This window comes from Oculina patagonica, chromosome 6, assembly GCF_052425735.1.
Source record: "Oculina patagonica isolate OP01 chromosome 6, crgOcupat, whole genome shotgun sequence".
Classification (NCBI taxonomy): domain Eukaryota; kingdom Metazoa; phylum Cnidaria; class Anthozoa; order Scleractinia; family Oculinidae; genus Oculina; species Oculina patagonica.
Genome location: NC_135763.1, coordinates 36,627,180 through 36,650,829, shown reverse-complemented (window position 1 = coordinate 36,650,829; position 23,650 = coordinate 36,627,180). Strand labels below are relative to the sequence as shown.

The 23,650-nt window shown below is 38.4% G+C and overlaps 1 protein-coding gene, 2 long non-coding RNA genes and 1 other non-coding gene across 4 annotated transcripts; 1 reads left to right on the top strand and 3 right to left on the bottom strand.

Annotated features, from left to right (window-relative positions):
* Positions 1-1,073: 1,073 nt before the first annotated feature.
* Positions 1,074-1,242, top strand: LOC144659051 (U1 spliceosomal RNA). Its single transcript, XR_013571858.1, has one exon. It is a non-coding gene; the product is annotated as a U1 spliceosomal RNA (small nuclear RNA).
* Positions 1,243-3,090: 1,848 nt separating this feature from the next.
* On the bottom strand, positions 3,091-12,888 carry LOC144657429 (metabotropic glutamate receptor 3-like). Its single transcript, XM_078517774.1, has 4 exons — positions 12,257-12,888; positions 6,938-8,023; positions 5,847-6,278; positions 3,091-5,169 (listed from the first exon to the last, which is right to left on the bottom strand). The coding sequence occupies exons 1-4, from the start codon at positions 12,768-12,770 to the stop codon at positions 3,863-3,865; spliced, it is 3,339 nt and encodes a 1,112-aa protein (XP_078373900.1). The 5' UTR covers positions 12,771-12,888; the 3' UTR covers positions 3,091-3,862.
* A 3,892-nt stretch (positions 12,889-16,780) lies between these two features.
* LOC144656968 (uncharacterized) lies at positions 16,781-17,989 on the bottom strand. Its single transcript, XR_013571426.1, has 3 exons — positions 17,722-17,989; positions 17,451-17,548; positions 16,781-17,103 (listed from the first exon to the last, which is right to left on the bottom strand). It is a non-coding gene; the product is annotated as an uncharacterized LOC144656968 (long non-coding RNA).
* A 73-nt stretch (positions 17,990-18,062) lies between these two features.
* On the bottom strand, positions 18,063-22,791 carry LOC144657627 (uncharacterized). Its single transcript, XR_013571587.1, has 3 exons — positions 21,563-22,791; positions 18,598-18,699; positions 18,063-18,193 (listed from the first exon to the last, which is right to left on the bottom strand). It is a non-coding gene; the product is annotated as an uncharacterized LOC144657627 (long non-coding RNA).
* Positions 22,792-23,650: the final 859 nt, after the last annotated feature.

The following is a 23,650-nucleotide window of genomic DNA, read 5'->3' as shown; positions in this document are numbered from 1 at the left end:
AGATGCGACAGGAAAGGCAGTCTTTGAATTGTGAGCTCTATGATGACCCAGAGCAAAACATACTTTAATAAATGGGTTATTCACAATGTACGTAAATGATCTTTCTTTCTGTCAGAACCAACAGTTCTAAATCGCAATTCGATCTTCAATTGTCAAATTAAAAGCTGAGCTTCTTTACCGATTATCATGTGCCATTATTAAAACGCACAAATACGTCTGTTCTGTTTAAACAAAACGCTTTAACATTAAAATAAAAATGGTAATCTGATAACTACCGCTTCTGTGTCACAAGCTTCATTGGACTTTAAATGATCGCATGCTTAGATCGTCTCTTCGGGCTACAAGTAGATTGTAAAGATCTGTTATGGCCTCGTAGCTCCAATCGAGTCGCTCGTTCAAAGACTTATTAAAGCAATCTGAATAATAAAAAATAAATAACACAGCACGATAATATTTAAACATCTAACGTCTTTATTTGTTTATCCTGTACGCTTAATTGAAAATTGCAGTATCTAGACAGGTCTGAATTAACTATGCATATCGGTATAAAATGTACTAATGTCCTTTGATTGTACCATTGTTGAACTTGAAAGGCACGTTCTCAATTGAACAAGTCCCTCAATTTCTGTGAAAGGCAGTTTTTTGACACTGCGTAAGTGGAGGTTGTAATCTGCAAGAAGATTGTCTTCTTCGTTTTCGTTTGAAACTTGCTTTCAGATTGTCATTCAAAGGGAAAGATATAAAATGTCAAGACAGCTCGGTAGAAAAGTGCGAGGAGGAAAAAATCTTAATGATTCCCTGAGTGAAAACCTCACCGCCACTAGACAATTCGTCCTGGGGAGAAAAAATTGAAAATTATTATTTTTTTTTAAAAAAAAAAAACGCCTTTTTGGCACCGCACGCAAATCTCCTTCGATCCGATTGGGCCTGCGCAATCGGGTCTCTCTCTCCAATTGGACGACAGTCTCTCTCTCCAATTGGACGACAGGAAGTCCTTATGACAACAAGCTCGTATCCCACAATAGCGTCTCTTGGACACGGCTATAAAAGCAGGACATTTGAGGAGTTTTGCCATACTTACAATGCACTGGAGAAACTGTGATCACGAAGGCAGTTCTCCCGGAGCGAGGCCAACTCACCACGCACAAACAGGCTGAGCTTCGCGTGTTTCCCACGCGAGTGGGTGGCGCGGTGTTCAATTTTTGTTAGTCGGGCTGACCTGCGTTCGCGCTTGTGGCCCGTGAGAAAACGCAAAAATAAGGAGACAACACGAGTGAAAATGATAAACAGAAAATGCCTTAATGACGGTTTGAAACGCTTGGCTAGTGTAGTGAACATGCAGTTCAAATTCTCCGTCATTTTCCAAGCATAAACGTCTTGTAGCGAGTTTCTCTGTGCTATCAAATCGCGTTTTCTAAGAATGTAACGCGCGAATAAGGCGGTACGACTTTTCCTACGATTATCGTATGTGCCAAGCTTACGCCATGACTACGACAAGAATCGCGCCGGCCGATTAAATCAACCTACCACATCCTTACGACAGACGCGCGCACGTGTAAATGGTCCTAGCTAAGTCATGTTGTAGGCCTGTCGTAAGCTTGTCGAATGGGAGAAAGTTGTACAGTGTGACCAGCCCTGATAGATTTTTGTGCGAATTTTCAGTGTTTGCAAGAAGAATCCTCGATTCATGAAAACGTCGAAAAGACGTTTACCTTCTAGTTGCGGCGATACAGATCAGTATAAACCAAACAATTCCATTTGCAAATGACCAGACTTTTTGAATAAAAGACAAGTTCTAGAACAAGCCCGTTTTATCCCTTATTATGTGTTGGGATTTATTTTATCTCTAACTTACTTTAACGACAATCTGAATTGCACCCAATAGTTAAAAACACCGTTTTGTGAGCGAACAATACCCTAAAATCACTGTCAATGTAAACTGAAGTTCATTTTAAATTATTCCATTTTCTGTTCTTCTTTTGTTTACTAAGCCCAAATAGAAAGCAATTTAGTTTTTAAACTTTAATAAAAGCAGTACTTTTCCTCTGCCGGATTATACTCTATCTTAAAAAAAGCCAGATTAACAGCCCAGTGGGTTTTATTGGGTACTTGGTAAAGAAACAAATTAACATCACGATTTGTCCCAAACAACATAATATTCCTAACTTTAAATCGACAATGCACATATACTTTTAAAAAGTAATCATTAAAATGGAGTAAAAAAAAAAGACAGAATATGCCTTTTTTACCCTGGTGTAGAGGTCTCCAATTTCCTTTCGAGATGTGGGCTAGGTTTCTTTTTTTAGAGCATAATTTTGGAAACACCTCACATAATTATTTTGTGTAGTGCATCAGGGCTTGGGGCAATATAAACACTTTCCAAAATACTACAATTTGTTGGCTTTATTTCATAAAAGAAACAGAAAACGGTCGCTTCTTGTTTACATAGCTTTATACAAACAAAGGAAAAAGTTTAGGAGAACTCGAGCCCCGGCCAGTTCTGACAAATTTAAAAGCGCCCTTAGACGATCCCCCCCCCCCCCACCACCCCCCTCTGTCACCACCGCTACCACAACTTTCGATTCTCCCAAAGTTTCTCCTGTGTTTGCATAAGAATTTGTTAACACGCGCGCATTTTTTCTTTTTCCTAGAGGAAATGTTAAATGCGTTCGTAAAGCTTCAGAGAAAGCGTTATACTTTCCGGTCCCAGGGCTTTCTTGCTCACGAGAAAGAGAACAAGCCTGGAGAAGAAGGAAGAAAAGAGGGTACTAGGAACAAGGTTGTCTGTGGGTGTTTCTGAGATTCAAGTCTGAGATACCAACATGAAATAGCGCCATTCTCCCAGCGACCAGTTTGATAATCGGTCCCAGTTGTGCAAAAAATGATCTTTTCAGGTGCAACATATCTGTGTCGATCTGTGAAATGCAGTGAGCTTGTTTAAGGCTGGTTCTCATATAATCGCCCCGATCGTTTCTATCGCATCGATCGTTTGCAAATACTGATCTGAGACGATCGTAGGCGATCGAAACTAGCGGAAGCGATTAAGGGTCCTCATATATGATCGTGCCGATCGCCTGGTATGAGCGAAGACCTACGAAAAACAATCATTTTAGCCCTAGTACCAACACAGTGGCAGCCTTCAATAAAAGAGCAAAACTCGTGGCCTCTTTGCTTCTCAGTTATTGCAGTTTTACGGCGAAGAAGGGAAAGAGATAGCCTGCGTAGCAGGCGTCTGTGCACGTTTTTTAGCGCGTTCCCGTACGCGTGCTCGAAACTACGGCGCCTGCTACGCAGGTTAGAAAAGAGAAGCTAGAAGGATAGTAGATCACGGACGATCCAAGCGATCGTGATCGCCGCAGACGTTAGCGGTCGTCTTTGTAATGTTGTCATATAATCGCCCGATCGCAAGAAAACTTTTTGAAGTGACAGAGGCAATAGAAACGATCGGGGCGATGATATGAGAGCCAGGCTTTAGAAGGTGGTCCGTATGGAAATCGAGCCTTTTTCTGTTGAATTCATTCATCAAAAGAAAGCGGAAAATAAACGACTTTGTTTTAGTTGGCGGCGGAAATTAACTCTCCATGTAAACAGACGGAATTAAATAAAGTTAAGATTATTTTGCCGACTACGGGATATCCGAATTTGACAATAATCGAGACAGCCGGAAAAGTCAAAACAAAATTTGTGAGACATTTTATAAAGAGAGTTTATTAAAACTGTGACAAGTCATCACGGTATACATGTATGAAAACTAAGCGGAAAAAGAAAATTTAACAAGCCGTAAATGCAGTTCTTCCTTTTAAATAACGGCTTAAGATTTGATCTTAGATAACTTCTATCTATCAGTCTCGATCTCATTCTGTTACTGAAACGAGAAAACGGAAATTTTTCTTTTCCTTCCCTGCTCCGTAACACTGTTTGCTTTGACTTTATCGGGAAGACTCGTAACACATGTGCAATACGCTTGTTTATCGTTACCAGTCTCCTCATCGCAGTTGGGAACTTGATTGGGTTCTTCTCTGCTGGCGGGAAGCACGACCCTGTAGCCGTCTGGGAAATTAGCTTCGTAGTTCTTCACCTCGTCTTGAAAACGAACGAGTGAGGTTTTTTTCTTCTTTGGCCCTAAGCCATTACTAAAGTTTTCAAGATTTTCTGAGGTGTAAGTTTTCCTTAATATACCACCCTGGGTGGAACTAGACTTTCTCCTGGGAATAATCTGTTTTTCTTTGGCTTCTGCATTTTCTGCGAAAACTTCGTCTTCAAAATGTACTACAGACGTTTTCTTTTGTTGCAACTTTTTAAAGTTCTCGTGTAGTTCTGGCGAATCATTAGTTCTTGTTTCCATTTCTACACTCTCTTTCTGTTCTTCCTCACGATATTCGTTGAAGTCGTCTACACACCGAGCTTCTGACATGTTTCGAGATTCATCTTGTTCATTGGATGCCTCGTTTTCATTCACATCTCGTACAGAGTCGAAATTCGTCCAGAGACCTTCCCAGGATTCATCTTCATTCGGAGTTAATGAGTTTTGCCGACTGCGCATGTTCTGATCACTAAGGTTGCTGAGCTGTGTGCCAGTGGGCGAGGGTGTGATGACCCCAAGCGTGATAGAACTAACAGAAGGCCGCATGGGAATGTTTTTGTGTGGACGAAAAAGAATTATATAAATCTTCGGTGCGAAGATACTTGCCCAAGTTAGAGTGCCGAGAAAAATGAACATGAAACTTGAAATAACTGTACGATACCAAGCAGAAGTGCCAAGATAAGATGGGATATAAACAAGAACGGTGATGCATATCGTGGTCATGTTAAACGCTATTAACCTCGACTCGTTGTAATTCTGGGGAACTTTCCGCACGAGGAAGGCTTGGTATGTGCACACAACGACCAGCCCTGCGTTGTAAATGAGCCACAATGAGAACCCGATTTGACTTCCGCCCAGATTGCAGACGAGCGACGCGTCTTTTGAAGATTGGGAATAAATGACTTCCGGAGACACTGGGGTCGATGAACCAAACACCCATACAAATGAGAGTGCGAGCTCAGTGGTCAGCAAACATCCTAGTATGAACAGCTGCCAGTGGTTGTCAAGGCAATTAATGGCGCCTGTTTGGAGAAGCTTTTCGTTGAAAATTCTGGACACTCTGTTTGTCCTGATAAGGATGGTACCTGAAAAAGTTCAAATCGTACGATTTAAGTAATGAATGAATGAATGAACTTATGTGTTTAAAGTATCTAGCAGAAGAAGAACACTTCACAAGAGGATTTGTATTTAGCTGTTTGAATTCAGTTCCAATTTTACTTCAGTGGTGCTAATGTTTTCACAGAAAATAGACTATCGGATTTGTTGTTCCAAATTGCATTTAATATATACCTGTCCTGAACGGGGGGCCCGCCCAAAAAAAAAAAAAAAAAAAAAAAAAAAAAAGACTTACAAACTACCTTTTGCGCCGGTTAGTTTCACCTATCGAAGTTTTATTCGCGATATATGGAAGGCCAACTTTAGAAAACGTATCCTATTATGCTCAGTTGTTCTTCTTTAGACGATGCTGCATAATCTCTAGTTTTTTTTTCTTTTACGAACCTCAAATTCTACAATAGTTAGACCAAGTGAACGTATTTGACAGGAAGTAAATCTTCTGACGCTTTAACTGCTCCTACTATTTGGCTTGGACATAAAAACTATCGATACACGAAAATTTGTTTACTAGGCTCTATCTTCGACGCTAGATATGCAATGCTCTTCAATCTTGGAATTCTACTAATGTCGTCGCTCCCCTCAGTTCCATTAGTGTTGATAGATTTTTGCCCAAGCCGAGTGTCACAACAAATACGTCACAACTTACCAACCACCAACACAAAGCACAGCCCAAACATAAACGGAAGAAGTTTACACGAGAAAGCAGAAGGCTTGGAAATGTATGGAAGAGGCGTGACATAGAACATCGCAATCCCCAAAAGAAGAAAGTAGCAGAGTTGTCTGCTGGCGGCTCGTACAACTGCTGTTCCGCGAAATTTTATGAAAACCACGCCTGTACAGAGCACGAGAGCAAAGCCAAACGATGAGAAGAACACAATCACAACAGCCCAGCTGTCGTTCCACCCGAGGTAACTAGCTTCTATGGGACTGCATCCTGAGTGATCAGCGGTAGGCCATGTTCCTTGTGGGCAGTCGGTACATTTGGTCACGTGGGATGTGTTGGTGAAGGATTTCCCGCCGCACCTTGCGCAATCCCAGCAGCATTCTGGGAACTGTGATTTCGGAATCTTGTACTCGCCTAAATTAAGAAGAGCGGGCTACGTTAATATGAAGCAAGGAACATGCGCGGCAAACAAGGTTTTACATCTTAAAAAAAATTAAAAAAAAAGGGGGGGGTGTGGTGATCGGTTTTAGATCTTTTATGACGGTTCCCTTGACTGGTCGTTTAATTGCGTCTTTTAATTAAAGAAATGTATGTGTTACGTTTTTAGTAAGGAGATAATGAAATAAAATAAATAAAATAAAACACATCAACGTCAGTCTAGCTTTTCCTAAAGCTCTTCCAATCAGTCTCTCACCAAAACAAGACCGTGGGAGAGTCCGTTGGAACATTGACAGAGAAGTGTTTTGGTACTTGAAAAGGCGACTGAACGCTCCCCAGTGCGGACACAAATTGAATTTGATCAGTGAAATATTTTGATGAAGAATCTGTAAATTTACAGTTTGGACATTTAATAAATCAATTTTTCGGGAAATTATTGACAGCGGATTCACGGAACCCAAGAGAGGACGATTTTAGTCAGTCATGCCATGTTTTTCATTCATTAAAATAAATTGGCAGGTAAAAAAAAATCCGCTTGTCTATTGACACATGGTATACAGACAGCTTATCAACCATTTAGCAAACAGAACGCGTTATAGGTTATAGGAATACGTTACTTTATAAGAAAACCATACCTTTCTTGCAATTGTTACTGCAAATCGAGACTGGAAGCTTTGATATCCCGGAGGATTCGAATTTGAGAGAAGATTCGCTCCACGAACCGACATCTGTATATTTCAAACTTCCATTGCCATGTTTGCGCAGAAGATAAATATCATATTGCCCTCTTGTGCTACCCTCTTTATCAAAGAAAATACGTTGTTGCGAATACCCTGGGAAAGACACATTTTCAATGAACTTTGAAAGATCCCGGATGTCGACGTCACTCAATTTCTTTGCGCATACGCTTGCATTGCAGTTGAGCATTGCATGGAGCGCATGCGCTACTGAAAATACCGCATCAATGACATACGGGACATAACCATCGTGGTGTACTCCTGAGTAACACTGACCGACGCTTGTTTTATTGCAAATCAAACTGCTTTTGCACTCTGATGTCCATGGATTTTTGCTTTTGTTTTTCAGGAGGCTTTCCATGAAGTAGGAATCAAAAGTCGGCATTTCAATGATTGGCGGTCTCAATCCAATGATTGAATGAAAAACGTCATCGGCGCCTTGAATGACCTCTGTAGATCCGATCCAACTGTCCGACGCAATAAACATGTAATTCTTCAACGACGCCATTTCAGCTTCTTTGAAAAAATACACGGCATCTGGAAATTCGGCGTACAGAATTATCACCCTCGCCAGTGAGAACTTTTTGATCTTCCGGAAGATATTCTCCATTTCCTTTTTGCTTCCTTTCCGCGAGAACAGTTCATCGACCACGATGCATATTTGTTGTGATGTATAATTTAGTATTGTCTGTTTTAAAGCCGTTATTCCTGATCTACCATATTCGTTATCCGAAGCCAGTACAATGACCATGTGCCACTTCAAGACATGAAGAAGCTCCGTGACTGCCTGAGCTTGCAGGTTGTCCGAGGGAACTGTGCGATAGAAGTACTGGAACCGAGACCTGTCGCTAAGGAGACGGCTGGTTGAAGCGTAACTAATCACAGGCACGTGAAAGAGGCCGGTTAGGCTTGCTGTTGCCATGGTAACGCCACTGAAAGCCGCTCCAACTATGGCTGCTGTACGAGACTTTCTTGAACAACAATCTAAAGAAAATAATGTCTTCAGTTAAGGACTGCGGTAATAAAACAACTGCATAGAGAAGACAGATCATTCCATATAAAATAGGTTTCTGATTCATATTATTAAAAGTTATCAAATTTGGGCAATTAAAACAAACGAAGAAACACAATAACCCTGTCTTGTCCCCAGGCGTCCTTGCGTTTCGTCGGATAAAGCGGGAAAACTGAGTGCGCTGGGCTTAATGGTTTTCAGTCCCACAAAGCCAAGCGCACCGTGCACAACCGCACACGAGCGATTGGGAGTGACGCCTGGGGTCTAGGCAGATAACCAATAAGATCTCAAAGCAAAAACATCGTGCAACCGCCAACTTGCGCCAAGCGCGGGAAACGAAATCGAAAGTCGACGAAAAAAGAAGACTGATGAGTTCGAGGTCAGTTTCGTGCGCGACTCCCGTGTGTTTTCTTCTAAATTGTTGTAAAGGTCGAAGAGAGTTTTGCACCGTTTGCCAATCAAATGATATCAAATGCCGCATCACTTGTGCTGTGCGCTTATAACATTTGATGTCAGTTTAAGAATCATCTCATTCAACTCTCATTATTCAGCCCTCATCGACTCGCGGATTGGTCGATAAAACGGGAAGTTTGCGGATAACAAGAGATTTTGGAAGCTAGTTAAGGTAATTCCCCAGTATTGCATTGCGCATCCTGCTGCGCATAATTTCACGTGTGATAAGCGCGCGCATTGAAAAATGGCGCCTTTTTCTTTACGGCTGGATCTCGCCAGAAACTTTTAAAATCCTCATTTGCGCAAAAATGAGTACGGTGACCTATCATTTTTTCTGTTGTTTTGAATTGAGAAGTAATGTAAATAATAAGTATAAGTAGTTTTTTAACCTTAATTGTATTTTTATTAATTTTACTGCGAATTTCAATTTTATATATTTTTAGTCGTATAGTTCTTAGCTTTTAGGGGTTTTTAATCAACTTTGTAATAATTTAATTCATTTTTTTTATGCCATTATTTTTTACTCAGGACCTCCCTGAAAACCACACTAGTGAGTGGAGCCTCCTGTTAAAAGATTATTATTATTATTATTATTATTATTATTATTATTATTATTATTATTATTATTATTATTATTATTATTATTATTATAGTAACTTTCTTCTTAAAAATATGGACCGATTTCAGTGGAAAAAGCAAAATCGTCGGAAACGTCAATTAGCAGCAATCGTGACTACAATCATGGTGATATTATAAGGATTAAGGTATAAACAAGGTACTGTTGCTCCTAAACGAGCATGGGCACCCACAATATTTATTTCAAAATTTAAGTCCCTAGTGACGTAAACAATCAGTAGGCTAAGTTGACAAGAATCTCAGTGCAGGTTCTATTTCAGTAGAATAACCTTAAGGGCTCAGCAAACGCGCGCAAACGCACAATAAGCAAACAAATAGTTACTTCCAACACGCAATGGAAAACCGCTCTATAAGTTGTCATTGCAAAGGAAGTACAGTTCTGAACCTCCCGCTAACTCGAACATTTTCCGATTCCCCTCTAGGTAATTTTCATACTAATTTTGTTCTCGATAACTCAAACTCCCGATGTCTCGAACCTTTTTCCTTTTCCCTTGAAGGTTCGAGTTATCGGGATAACTGATTCCCGCACTGATATATTTCCTTGTAGTGTTTTCAAAATAAAATCGTTATTTCTGTTGCTAAGGAACCTAAACACTGTCGGTTACTATGTAGAGTTGATTCCGGCTGAAAAACTATTATCGCTTCCCAGCTAACAAACGCCTGGAACATGCTACTATTGAGACAATGAATACTGAAATAACAATATATAAATTGATACTGAATGTTTTACGACACGTTCGCCTAAAATCAGAATACCCGAGCTCATTCAATATGACAATCATTATTCTTTAATTATTTTCTTGAGCGCCAATAACAACCGGATAAAGGACTTATTTATTATTATTGTTTCTTATTGAGTTCTGAAGAAAAAGCATCCGTTAAAGCTTGAATATTCGAGCAATAAATATAATTTTCTATTGCAAAAGACGAAGCAACTGCGGAAATTTCAATTCAAGTCATAAGATTAACCGCCTTGATTGTCAATAATATATTTTAGGTTTTCACAGTTAAGAAAAACATTAAAAATAATTTTTTTTAACAGAATACATTTAACATATGATATACACATTGCAGCGATTATTAATTCCAGGTTATTATCCATTAAATACGGTTTCAAGCTTTTTTAAAGCCGTCAGTTGTCTACGAATTGAAATTAGTCATTTTCCATTTCAAAACTGAAAACAATATCCTTTTTTGCGACGACTGCTAATGGATTAAGTAAAAAAGAAAGACCACATGTCTGCTAATCATCTAATTGATGCATCTTTTAAGTAAGATTTTAATATGTCTTTCGATCGACATAAACATACAAAATACTCACTGCCATCGAGATAAATGTACAATACTCAAACTAAGGATTTATTTTTATTCGAAATTAAGCTCGACTTAAAGAAATGTGTTTAAAGAAATGTATACAAATTATTTCAGTTTTACGCTTGCATTGAAGCTTGTTTATGTTGGCCTGAAATATACACGACTCGTTTATTGCAATTTTACGGGCACTCGCTCGATACTCGCGCTTTAGATTCAGCTCGAAAACAAAGTTCCGCCTAAGGAATTTAATTGCAAATCTTTTAAAGGATATTTCGGTTTCTTTACTTAGCTATGATGAAAAAGAACAAGATCTCTGTATATTGCATGCATGATTGCTAAAGTGTTTTCAAGACACCTTGACTCCCTGTCAGTGTTTACTCAGCTTGTTGTTAGCGAAAGACTCAAGAGGAAACATATGCTTGAAAGAGCAAAAATCTGAAGATCGCTTACAAAATATAAATCTGTAACATTCAAGAGACTGCTGTTAATTTATAAATAAAAATGACCTTTCTTTCTGAAAGAAAATTATTGGGTCTAAAACCAACAGTAGAGATTTAAACAGTCATTTATTTCGGCAGAAAAGTATATTTTACTGAATATGTCTTCAGCGACCGCAATTTATATTTCTGCATGTCAGTGAGAAAATTAAATGCGCGACGCAATCATAAAGAAAGACAATTTTCACCAGTTGAGACCAACACGTCGATATTGAATTGGCGACGGAAGTATAATTTTACTCCGGGAAAGGCTTCAATTAAATTTATTCAATGACAAACCATCCCACGAAATGACAAAGAAACTCGGACAGTTTGAAAGCATTGTCATTTTCCCAGTTATCATCTGATCATATCGTAGGTTGAGTTGGCGAAGATTATTAAGGAAGTTTTAACCTTACGCAAATTTATTTAATATCTGGTCTTGTGCAGAAAATGATAACCATATCTACCTGTTCCGCTATGATGTGCGTGCGATAGATTTGATATCGCCCGCCGCTAGAAAAATATCGACTTACAAGGCAATAATATTTCCGTTTAGTGCTAGCCGGATTGATTGAAAACTAGAAAGGTGTTTTCATTGCAAAAGGCTTCATAATGGATTGTATTCTTTAGACATAATTGCAATAATAAATAGAAATATGTAGTTTTTTTTAGTCAACAGCCAAAATATAATTCTAATTTTGTATCGCCGAAGAAAACCGGCTACTCGTTGTTGGCGCATTTTTGTTTAAATGTTCATTCCGATTTTTAGCGCGGAAGAATTGGCATTAACTGAATTTGGCAGATTGTACCGTGACATTTCTAGTTCGTGAACTAAGCCAAGTGGAAAACATGTTTTGTGTACACAGGTTTTGGAAACGTTTTCTTTTTTCTGCTCGAAAAACATGTAATGGCATAAACGGCGACCGGACACTTTTAGTCGGATATTTCCAAAAAGCTGTTCTTTAGTTTGTTGTAGTTAAAACAAGTTTAGGGATTAAATAGTGGCTGAAAATAGTGCAAGCGACAAAACCTGTCATTGACGTAAATGGAAAGCAAATAGAACGAATGTTTGACATAAGTACTGCCGTTTGCCACGCTTAAGGAAAACACTGAATTCTGAAATGCAATGAAAACTGATCACAAACCTGGCCGTAGAAATTAACTAACGCCGTGTGCGACCATAATGCTTATATGAATATGATACTGAATATTTCGCTCAGAATAACTGAGTCCCGATCGATTCTTATCACAAAATACGAGCTGGACGACCGAAATTAACTCAACTCAAGCGACTTTAAGCTAATATCAATAAAACATACTTACCTGACACATTGCTATCTTCTCCCCGCGTCGAAGATTGTGAGCTCAAAGTGGGCCCGTTCTTCGTTTGAGCTTTGCGTAAAATATTCTTATCCTTGGTTGAGGTTTCCTTGCTTTCACTGCACTCTATTGATTCGGATGCGACATATGCGCTCCTAATAAAGTCAAAGCTCAAACTCTCCATAATGGCATAGTCCACACTGCCGCATGTATCTTTTATATCAACCCCGAGCGTCACATTAGGTAGCAATGTGGTATCGTTGTTTATGAGTTCCACGGCATATAACATGGCCTCCACCCCCTTGTATCCACGTAAATGGAAGTCGCCGCGACATGACGAATTCCCAGGATGGGGCGCAAAATTGGGCGAGAAATGAACAGGAATTAGTCCACCAATTATTATATCGCCCGCAGTGATAATTCCTGTTCGATGCTTCGAGCGCCTGGTAGGAGAGACGGGAAGAAATAGCAACTCTACTGCAGCGACGAGAAAAGAATATACAATACACAGCTTCATCACTGATTAGCAAAACGCATTTGCCAGAGAAAAACGAATTTGTGCAGGTTTTCAGCCCAGCTTCAAGCGCGCGCCAGCCCTGGTTCAGTAAAACTTGGCGCGTTTCGGCTTTTACTGACCGCGCGTGCAACATATGAAATTCCTGTTTATTGGAAGAGTTTGGCTTGTCAAGAAATTGACAATTTATCAAGAAATTGATGGGAGTGTCTCCTGTCACCTCGAGTCTTTGTTTGCTTATGTCATGGCACAAGAAAACCAAAAAGCAATATTAACGCTGGTGTCAATTTTTCGATTTAATTAAACCACATCACCTGTCGTGCCAAACTTTTGCGCTTGCGCAGCGGGACTGGTATGAAAGCGCACTGACCAATTTCGTCCCCAGATTCCCTCGTCACTAATTTCCGCATCCGCTTAGAAAACGTTTAGATAGAACGTCAAGAATGGGTACTAACAAGTACTAAAAACTTGTCTTTTCACTAGCTGCAAGGAGATGTAAGCTTTTGGCAAATGCTGCAAAGTTTGTTCTGTAAGAAGTGGGACTTAAGCTGAAAACGTGACATGCCACTGCTAAACAAACATAAAATTGAAAGGCGGAGCTAACATGAAAGTCTGTAAACATTATCATCTTATACCAAAAATCGACATACGATATTCGAACTCAATTAAGGAAATTTTTTACTTCCTTGTCACAGACACGGAAAGATAAAACAAGCTTGCTCCCAGTTCATTTATTCGTCTGCGCTATTAAAATCCAACCGATAAACCTGCTGAAAGTTGGGATATTTCATGGAGTTGCAATAGATGTTTGAGTGATTTCTTACATTGGCCCTGAATTGCCCCATTGAGGAGTGGCAAATACAGCAATTCCGATGTATTTGTTTAAAATTCTTACTTGGCTCCGAAGCTTGGGAAATAAAACAAAAGAAATGATTTATTCATCCCTAAAACTTCGATGTGATATCTTTGTTTTATTCTCTCAGTCTCGACCCAAGTTAGAATTTTAATATATCGGAAATGGCCTTTTAAAATATTAATATATATTTTTAATTTTACAATAATTAAAGATAGAAACTTCACGTACAGTTACTAGAGTTTCACGCACGACGCGATCATCAGGCTGTGCCGTTAGATGCGGTGAAGTACAATTTAAACTACGTTCATGGAGGACGGCTCTGCATGTATTTGCATCGAGCACTTCTACGATGTGTGAAACCTTTTACATTTTTCTTTGTTTATTTTTAATTTTAATGCATAGGACCATCTTTTTTTATTGAGGAAAAGAAAGACTTAAAATTATTGAAGAAAAGACGCACACACAAAAATAAACTTTCAATATATATTGATAATACAGAGAATAAATTATGCTTCTTCACTACATACAAGTACAAAGTTTGAAGATAATATTTTTAACAATGACACGAGCATGGGACAAAGACGACGGGAATCAAGTTCATGGTCTCCCAGATACTGGTTGGGCGCTCTAACCAACTGACCTACGAGACTAATGGTGAGTTGGGCCTTTTAGTAAATTGATGCGACACTCGTCCTGCATACTGCTACTAGGAAGGGGGGTTCCCTAAAATTTAAAAAAAAAAAAATAAAAAAAAAAAATTCCTTTTTAATATTTTTTCCCCCCCCCCAATTTTTCCCTATTTTCACCCCCCCCACCAATTTTTCCCTTTTCACCCCCCCAAAAACCCCTCCCCCCTCCTTCTACGGATCAGAATCAGTGTGCAGTTAATAATAAAGATGGTAGATTTTAAGCTCGGTGATAATATATAATGAAGACGAAATGTTCACACGAGCATAGGACCAAGAAAAATTCTGAGTCCCCGACGGGATCGAACCCGAAAGGTACAAAGTTTTTTAACAATAAATTTGTTTAAATTACAGCTTTTAACGGGAGAAAAGAAAGAGGGGAGAAAAAGGAAAAGCAGACACAGGGAAAAGGTTGGTGGCACATTGTACATGTAAACAGTTTGAGGGACTAAAGCGCAAAATATTGGCCATTCTGATATAAATTTGGAAAACGTGTAATTTTCAAAAGCGATCCTTCTTTCACAAAGGATCTCGTCTTTAAGAACAAGAAGAAAATTTCAAAGCTTCGGAGAGCTATTATCCAATCAACCAAAGGACCACCTGTTGGTTTTATGGGTATGTGCCGTGGAATAGGGTATGGTTGTCTTTTTGTTTCTTAGTATTCTTTTATCCCCTCGGCGTAATCCCTGATATAGGGTCCCTTTCGATGGTTTTATCTGAAAATTTTAGTGCGTTTAAAATGTTCAACGAATTTTATGAAAAATTGTTAGTTATTATGCTTTGTCTCTTTTTGTTTTCGTCTTTGGCCTTACGTTTTTCCAATTTCGATTTTCTGTCCAAGAATTTAAGAACTCTCTTTTTAAATTGTTGGGATTGCCCCTCCACTCCAGATTGTATGTTGCTTGGCTAGCGTGATTCAGAAACTCAAATTGCAAAATTCGATTTTCTGAGACCAACTTAACTTCTTGCAAGCACGAGATTCCAAGACACTATTTTGTGATGCCAAATTTCAAGATTCCACTTGAATTTGCCGAGACTCATTATATTTCAAGGACACTTTATTCGATCTTCTCACTTTCATTTAAAGTTTGTATCAGTCCTTTCTAACTTTCCAGGAGTATTTTGCTTCATGTTTTTCGCAGTTCTTTGTTAGAATTTATTTCTTGTTTACGTAATATTTCTATTGATGAGTGGATTGTGCGCAACAGAAAAACAGACCCAGCCGACCCCCTCTTATCGTCCCTTAAAGTATAATCCACACAAATACAAGACAGCTTTATTGCGCCTTTCAAAAACACAGGAACTCTAAAGTTAAAACCCAGCTAATGACTGAGTTTTTGCTGCTGTCAATCATAACAGCCAATGAACCTTGAAAAACAGAAACAAACAAAATGGATTCAAAAATACCAATCAAATCTCACAGACATGTCTTCAGACCTGGTTGAAGTGAACTTCGGTTTCGTGACTCGTGAGAGGTCCACTAAGATAATTAACTGACAGCAGCAAAAAGCACAAACCGTTGGTTAAGGTTTAGATTTCAGAGTTCGCATGTTTTTGAAAACCACAATAACAGTACAAATTGCGTTTATTTCGATTTGATCAATAAATTACTTTTATGTTACAGTTTCTGAGTTTTCTGAATCACAGACTAATTGGTTATAAAAACATCTTGGTACAAATCTGATTTATAAATTCCTCGATCTGAAAAAGACTGTACTTGAATTTAATATCACCACACATTCACATGATAAATACAACTGCAAGCAAGTTAAGTCTGTGACCTCTCCAATTGGTTGCCATGCAAAAGTTACATCTATGTTGACATCATGTAACCACATTTGAAAAATATACCAGATATTAAGTTCCAAACTATTTTTTTATTTATTACCGGTATTTTTTATTTATTGAGTATTTCATTTTTATTTTATTTAAAGCTTATGAAGTTATTACTTTTACCAACTTAAGAATTCAGTAAATACATTAAGGTTAAGATGAGCGACATAAGTAAATAAGGTTTCAATGAGCGATAAACCCTCAGGCACATTTACATTTGTAAAATTTTCAAATGTAAATGTATGGCATGCCATCATTGAATTGTTATGTAATTTTATTGCTCATCTTTCACTTAAAGTATTTAACACTATGTTATTACAGTTAAAAATGTTTCTATTGGTTATTATTAACAATATTGTCATTTGGAACCTGGTAAAAGTTTTACTTTCCATGCATGGTTACATCTGATGCAGAACTCCCAAATTAAAATTTAATATTGGCAACCAACTAAAGAGGTCATAGACAAAACTAGTTTCGTATAGCCACATACATTGCCTAAATGTGTGTTGAAAATTAATGCAAACAAGGACTTTCCTTATCAAGATGCTGTTTAGTTATGCTTTCTTTCGAATAAATATCAATTCTCCTTACTATTTCACATACATTTCTTTAAATGTTAGTTCCGTGTTACATCTCTAGTTGATGATTGTCTATGTTCTCATCACTTGACTGATGGTCAGTGGATTAATAATGTAAAGATAAACTAGCTGTTGATCACTTGATCTTCTTAGTCATGCTTGTCAATAACGACAGGAATCTAGGCTGGACTGAGACACAGCTATACATGCATGTTCTTTCAGTCCTCGATCTCCACTGCAAGCTTTTGATTTGCAATGTCACTGAATGTAATAGTATTTGCTGCATTAATTGCTGGCGAGTTTAGGAAACAAGTCAGCAAAGGCTCTGACTTCTTCTAAGAACTGTTTTGGACTGGCATGGGAAAATTCCTGTGAAACAGAGCCTGCAAAGACAAAAAGAAAAAAAATAACTGAAGATTTGTGAGTAAGAGATGGCTAGATGAATCTTCTAGGTGGAAATGGAGTCATTTACAGAAAAGTACAGCTACTTGAATGGGGCCACTTGGAAAAGCATTAAATAAGTGTTAAAATAATGAAAAGAGACTATCTAGCTGGGCACAGCATTCCAAAAGGCCTGCACACCCCCCCCTCCCCCAGTATCTTACGTACTTCAGTCCATATTTGGTGATAAAAAACGTTGCTATCCATTTTTCTCAGCTACATGTTGTTTTAATATGTTTCTACAGCATGTCCTCTTACGTGTAAAGATGTATATTTTAATACTAAATACCATTTTTCTAAGGTCCTCTTTCTTTGAAACAAAGCATCATCTCTGCTTCTTAACAACAGCAAGTCATTTGATTTGTGTCTGTCTTAACTGGAATCCAACTAAAAAAAAAAGTTAAATAATCAGTTAATATTAACCATTAAAAAATGTAAACTCAGGATAAATATGAGCAAGCTCTGAAATCAACATAATAAATTATGAAGACAAAAACACTGCAAAGATCATGTTACTATCCATAATTTATTTTATTTTATTTCACTATAACTTTACTAACCTACAAGAGTACTGGTGAAATATGTCCTTTCCCATACTTGGCCAACATTAGCCAACATCAGCCAACATCCATTATCCCCAGCCTGAAAGATCAAAGGAAACAACCTCGCAGTGTAACAATTTTATAAGTGTATCCAAGTTGTTTTGCTGTAACAATTATATTCTTGAGAACACTTAACCTCGAATTAAATTTTTTTTTGAAAAATTATATTTTAGGCTTATTTTTTCCTTCTTGACATAATTATTCTGTGGGGTATTTATTGTGCGCCTCCCCCTTTCTGCCCCCCCCCCCCCCCCAACCGTGACCCCGTTCTGTTCCCCAGCTCCGCTTCCTATAGCTTACCATTTTTCCCCTAGTAGCAAATTGCAAGTCCATGAAATCTTTCTATCATTAGCACTTTAACCAACTTTTCCTTTGCCAAACAGGATAAGGGTCATGTGGTAGGAAGGCTTTAACACTTCTCCGATAAACCTGAAAAGTAAATCAAATATATGAACACATTGTACATGTCATTGCTAACTCTTTGAGAATTAGCAATATCTGCCATTCCTGAACGCATTTGCTTAAGCTGGATTAGACTGCATTTATTTCTAGTCAAAATTTGTACGAATTAGCACAAGCCTTTAGTTTTTAGGCCAGGGAATAAAACACAACATGCAGACTACTAGCCTAACTGGAGCCTAGAAGCGCAGGTTTTTGGGCACATTATACCAGCCGGATACCAAAGAGGAAACTAAACATGTGTGTTTGAAAAAATTCACTGAAAGGATAAATATTCTGCCTGGTGTTTTTTTTTTTTTTTTCAAAAAAAAAAAGTGGGTTAACAAACTGTGTATGTTGATGTATAAGAAGAACATTGGAGCTCCTAACTTATCCGTCCGCCATCTTGGATATGACAGAAAAACTGCTGAATAGCTATTTTTACTGTCGGCTCAAGAGACTCTATTTCGTCCCCAGGGGTTTCTCTTCTTGGGAGTCCTGCAAGCAGACAAAAAAATAGGGCCCCAATGGGTCCATGTGTTTTGCTGCTAGAGCAAAGTCTTAGGGAACATGTTGATGAAAGACAAGTGAGTCGAGATTGAAATCCAACGTCTTTTATTGTCTGTCACTTGTGTGCAGGTTAATAATTGCACTATATTGTAGTCACTTTGTGTTAATTCAATCCTGATAATTTTACTGATCAAAATTCAGAAATTATAAATAATCGCACGCGCACCGGCGTACAACAACAGAAAGACGGCGTTGAACGTAACGCAAAGTTCATTTTGAAAGCGAAAGTTTACAAATAATTATTATCATTCGTCAGTCATCCCTTCACGCATGAACACTCGTCGGAAGATCGATAAGGACCAATTGTTGATTCTGCGAAAGTTCGTTTTCTTAAAGTTTTAGAAATTTGTGAAGTTGGAGGATTCACTGAGGACTGCGTAGCCGAAGATGCAGTGGCTCGCTGGACATCAAATTCTATTTTTCACGGCGTTTAATTAATCTTCACAAAATAAACATGTGGCGCCAGCGTGGCAGTCAAAAATTCATTTTTCAAAAAACTTTCCCTTTCCAGCTATTTTAGCGGGGCTTATACTATAGTACCTACCTGTCAGTCGTAGAAAAGCTGAAATTTAAGGATGAACTGTTTATTAAATGAAGACCGTATTATTTTTTTAATAACTAGTAAACAAACTGGTCGCCACGCATTTAAACACGAACTGACGAATGTTGCATCTGATGCAGTGAATCTGGTGAATGAGAACTTCCTTTAATATTTCTTTGTTTTCGACGGTGTGAACCACTGAATAAGTTTCTTTCCCATTGTGATGTTACTAGTATTAATTCGTTTCTAGCTGTCTTTTATATAGCTCGAATACAGCTACAATTAGCGGTGCAGCCTACCACCAGCTGTCTTTGCGTGACAAGTTACACGTTCATACATTTTATTTTAAAATATGAAGTTCAGAGTTAATACAGTACTAGTATGCTGTAGACAGTGTAGACAAGGTGAGGGTAAGTTTATTTTCAAAGCGAAAGTTTACAAACTGTGCACTAACCGGTCCTTTGGAGAAAATATTTATGACCTTCGGCGAGGTTCCAAGTCTTCGCTCTCTTCGTAAATGATGAAAACTGCAGAATAATTTTCTCATAAAACTGGAGTGGTCGCGCCACAGTTTGTTTTCTTTCCCAATGCGATATACTTTTAAATCGGTTTTCTGTTTTCCAACGTGTCCAACGTGGTTTGCGTTCGAATACTTTGGCCCGTAACTTCGAATGCGATCAGCGCTACGGTTCATTGGTTTCGATTTTGTTTGTTCATGGATTTGATTGACATCGGTAGTTCAGATTTCTCCTCTGTTACGGCACTTACACCTTACGTACCTTACGGCACAAACTTCAGCTCTCAATGTGTTTTGCTTGCAGCCATTGCGGCTGCAGCAAAACACAAAAAGTATTTATAAGAGTTTTTGTCCTGAAAAATAAGTCCGCAGTACAAACAGGACTACAGGAGTGAAAATTGTCGAAAATGACGAAGACGTTACTCCCATTGCCGAAGCTTTTTGATAGGAAAGCCGAAAGTACAACCATATCATGAGTTAGGAAGAATGAATGAGTGAATACCCGATTCCCTCTATAGCGCGCGCCTGCAGGGAATCACGGTAGTTGTATTCATCAAACCATGCGCGAGACTCAGCAACGATGCAAGCTGCTGAGTCTCGCGCATGGTTTGATGAATACAACTACCGTGATTCTCTGCAGGCGTGCGCTATAGAGGGAATCGGGTATTTCGAAGGTGTTCCCGACGTTTTTCGAACATATTCTGCGTTGTCCGAAGATTTCGGAATACGATGAATGGACGCTGCCGAAGATTGCATTCGATTGCTTTGCGCTTTGTGCCCAGTCCCACAATGCGTTTTACTAGGTTTGACGGATTCGATAATTTATGGGATTAAAGTTGAATCGAATAAACAAACTGCTGGGTTTCTGATCGAGACAGCGTATGAGAGAATATTTTTACTGATCAGCAACTGTACATGTCCGATGTGTGTCGATAAATGAACGATTTCTTCGAATTCGTAAGATTATCAGTATGACAACGAGTGAGCTCAGCCGAAAAACCGTATCCTGAAAAGGAAGAGTATTTTTTATCTACCATTGAATGGAAGAATTGATTTTATAACATGTTTTTCTTCCCTTTGAAGAGTCAAGATGATTTGTTAGTTATCACAATTCAAACAGCAACAGAAGTAGCAGTAAATTATGATAATAACAAATGGACATCTTATCTATACAAACTTTCGTTCATTAATCAGTAAAATTTTAATTAAACCTTGTAGCTTTCATAATGATCGTGTATAGATAAAGGTTGTATGTAGGTATGTATATGACGAAATTACAATTAAACTGAGAAAAAGAAAGGATACACTGAGGTTCCAGATGCCGATCTGAAAAATATCTCAAAGAAAGGAAACGAGAAGGAAACAAAGAATAAAATGCATTTACGAACACATGGTTTTAAGGTGACACAATGATTTATAAGGTGAAAATAATAACGTTTATAGTTAAGTACCATACATAGATCTATATTATCATATACATTGTGATACATGAAATATCAGATTATACATGACCATGTAATAAAATTTAATAACAATACACTTGTTACATAGTTTAATTATTAGTTCTTACATGTTCATACATAGCCCAAAGTAATCTTAATACATGTACAGATTGATACATGATCATCGTGTAGCCTTACATGATCTTACCTAGCCATACATTGTGATACATGGACCTACATAATCTTACATGACCATTAATTAGATACAGTTCTAGCCTTTCATGGCCTTACTGATAGCCATCCTTTGTCAGTAAACAAAGCCCTATATTAGCAATAATTCGTAGCCAGTCTGGCGGTCCATGGTCTTTTTCCTGTCTAATGTCAAACATAACTAACAAGTTAGTATACTTAACAATTATTCCACAAACTGTTGAATATGAGATGGCCGGCTATCATCTCATATCCAACAAGCGCGGGTGGAATAATTGTTTAACTAAAGCAGTTAAGGCTATGAAAATGTAGTATCCAATGTCACAGTTTTGAATGATGTTGTTGAATTCAATAATTACTTTCTCAAATTTCTAGGAGGTATATCACATATAATTGAAGTCCATTTCATTTGTTCTTGTGGCCCTCTAGGCCACACGACTGTTTCAGTGATCAGGACTGATTAATGTATTTTAGACATTTTAAAATGATCCTCTGGCACATCAATGAGTGAATCAACTAGGAGTCACTCACGCGCTGTTCCCATCATGGCTCTGTGGCTCAGATGGTAGAGCAGTGGACCTGTAACCCGAAGGTTGTGGGTTCGAATCCCACCTAAGCTCCTTTTTGTTGAAGTGGGCAGACTTTTTATACATGTTATAGTTTCGAATAACCCCCAGGCACGTAAATAAAGGGTATGGGTTTGAATCCCTACCTTTCTCGCATACTAGAAAGTACAACTCTTTTTCGAAACGAATTGCACATTGTAAAAAAAACACAATTTGATCTCATTTTCATACGCTATTTAACTACCGGTATACCTAGAAATTTTTTTATAATTTGGATATTTCAGTCCAACTGACATAAAGCCAGTTCGTTCTCTGACCAAATGGACACAGGCACACGCTGAGTGTATTGCAATCGTTAGCACTGGCATGGAAGCGTCTCTGGCATATGGCAGACATTCTGGCACCGGCTCTGTGCCATAAGGTCAGACGGAAGAAAAAAGTCCGCAATATTTAGAAAGGAAGCCACATCAGCCGTAGCTGGTTTTCATGTGGGTCCTCTATCCAGATCGAATTTGAATTTAAATTTCATTTTGTTTCAGTTAAAAGGGAGAAAAACCGAAGTGCCTGGAGAAAAACCCTCGGAGCAAGGCGAGAACCAACTGCAAACTCAGCCCAACTACTTATCTATTTATATAATCATACTTTACCCTACATAATAGTCCGGTTGGCATCAACGGTCTTCTTCCTGTCTAATGCGATTCATAAGTAAGAAGTTAGTATACTTAACAATTATTCCACAAACGAAAAAACCGGCAGGAACAAACCAACAACTAGCGTGAGTGGAATAATTGTTGTACATACATGTTCTTATTATGAACAATCATTTTCAAAGTTATGCAATTTCTCTTGTTTGTTGTATTTTTGGTTTGTGTTTAGTTAAGAATCATCCACACGGCCTATAAATGAGTAAAACAACTTGGAATCACTCACGCGCTGTTCCCATCATGGCTTCGTAGCTCAGATGGTAGAGCAGTAGACCTGTTACCTAAATGTTGTGGGTTTGAATCCCACCTAAGACCCTGTTTTGTTCAAGTGGACAAAATCTTAAATTTATCTTTGTTTAGAATAATCCTCAGGCACATAAATCAGTGAATCAACTGAGATTCACTCACGCGCTGTTCCCATCATGGCTCTGTAGCTTAGATGGTAGAGCAGTGGACCTGTAACCCGAATGGTAGTGGGTACGAATCCCAACTGAGCAGCTGTTTTTTTTATTTTTTTTATTTCAGTGGTCAGAATTTTCCTGCATTTTATTTTGTAGTCATTCTCAGGCATATACGGAGTGAATCAAATGGATTCACTCACGCGCTGTTCCCATCATGGCTCTGTAGCTCAGATGGTAGAGCAGTAAACCTGTAATCCGAAAGGTAGTCGGTTCGAATCCCACCTGAGCAACTGTGTTTTTTTTTTCAGCATAGTATTTTCATTTATTAGAATAATCTTCAGGCATATATATGAGTGAATCGAATGGGATTCACTCACGCGCTTTTCCCATCGTGGCTTTGTAGCTCAGATGGTAGAGCAGTAGACCTGTAACCCGAATGGTCGTGGGTTAGAATCCCACCTGGATATCATGACTTATGGCTTGCCTATCTCTTCTACT

Coding starts and splice junctions, on each gene's coding strand:
- LOC144657429 (XM_078517774.1), bottom strand. CDS start 12,770: ATGAAGCTGTGTATTGTATATTCTTTTCTCGTCGCTGCAGTAGAGTTG. Junction 8,024..12,256: donor AGAAGATAGCAATGTGTCAG/GTAAGTATGTTT, acceptor TATTTTCTTTAG/ATTGTTGTTCAAGAAAGTCT. Junction 6,279..6,937: donor CAGTAACAATTGCAAGAAAG/GTATGGTTTTCT, acceptor TTCTTAATTTAG/GCGAGTACAAGATTCCGAAA.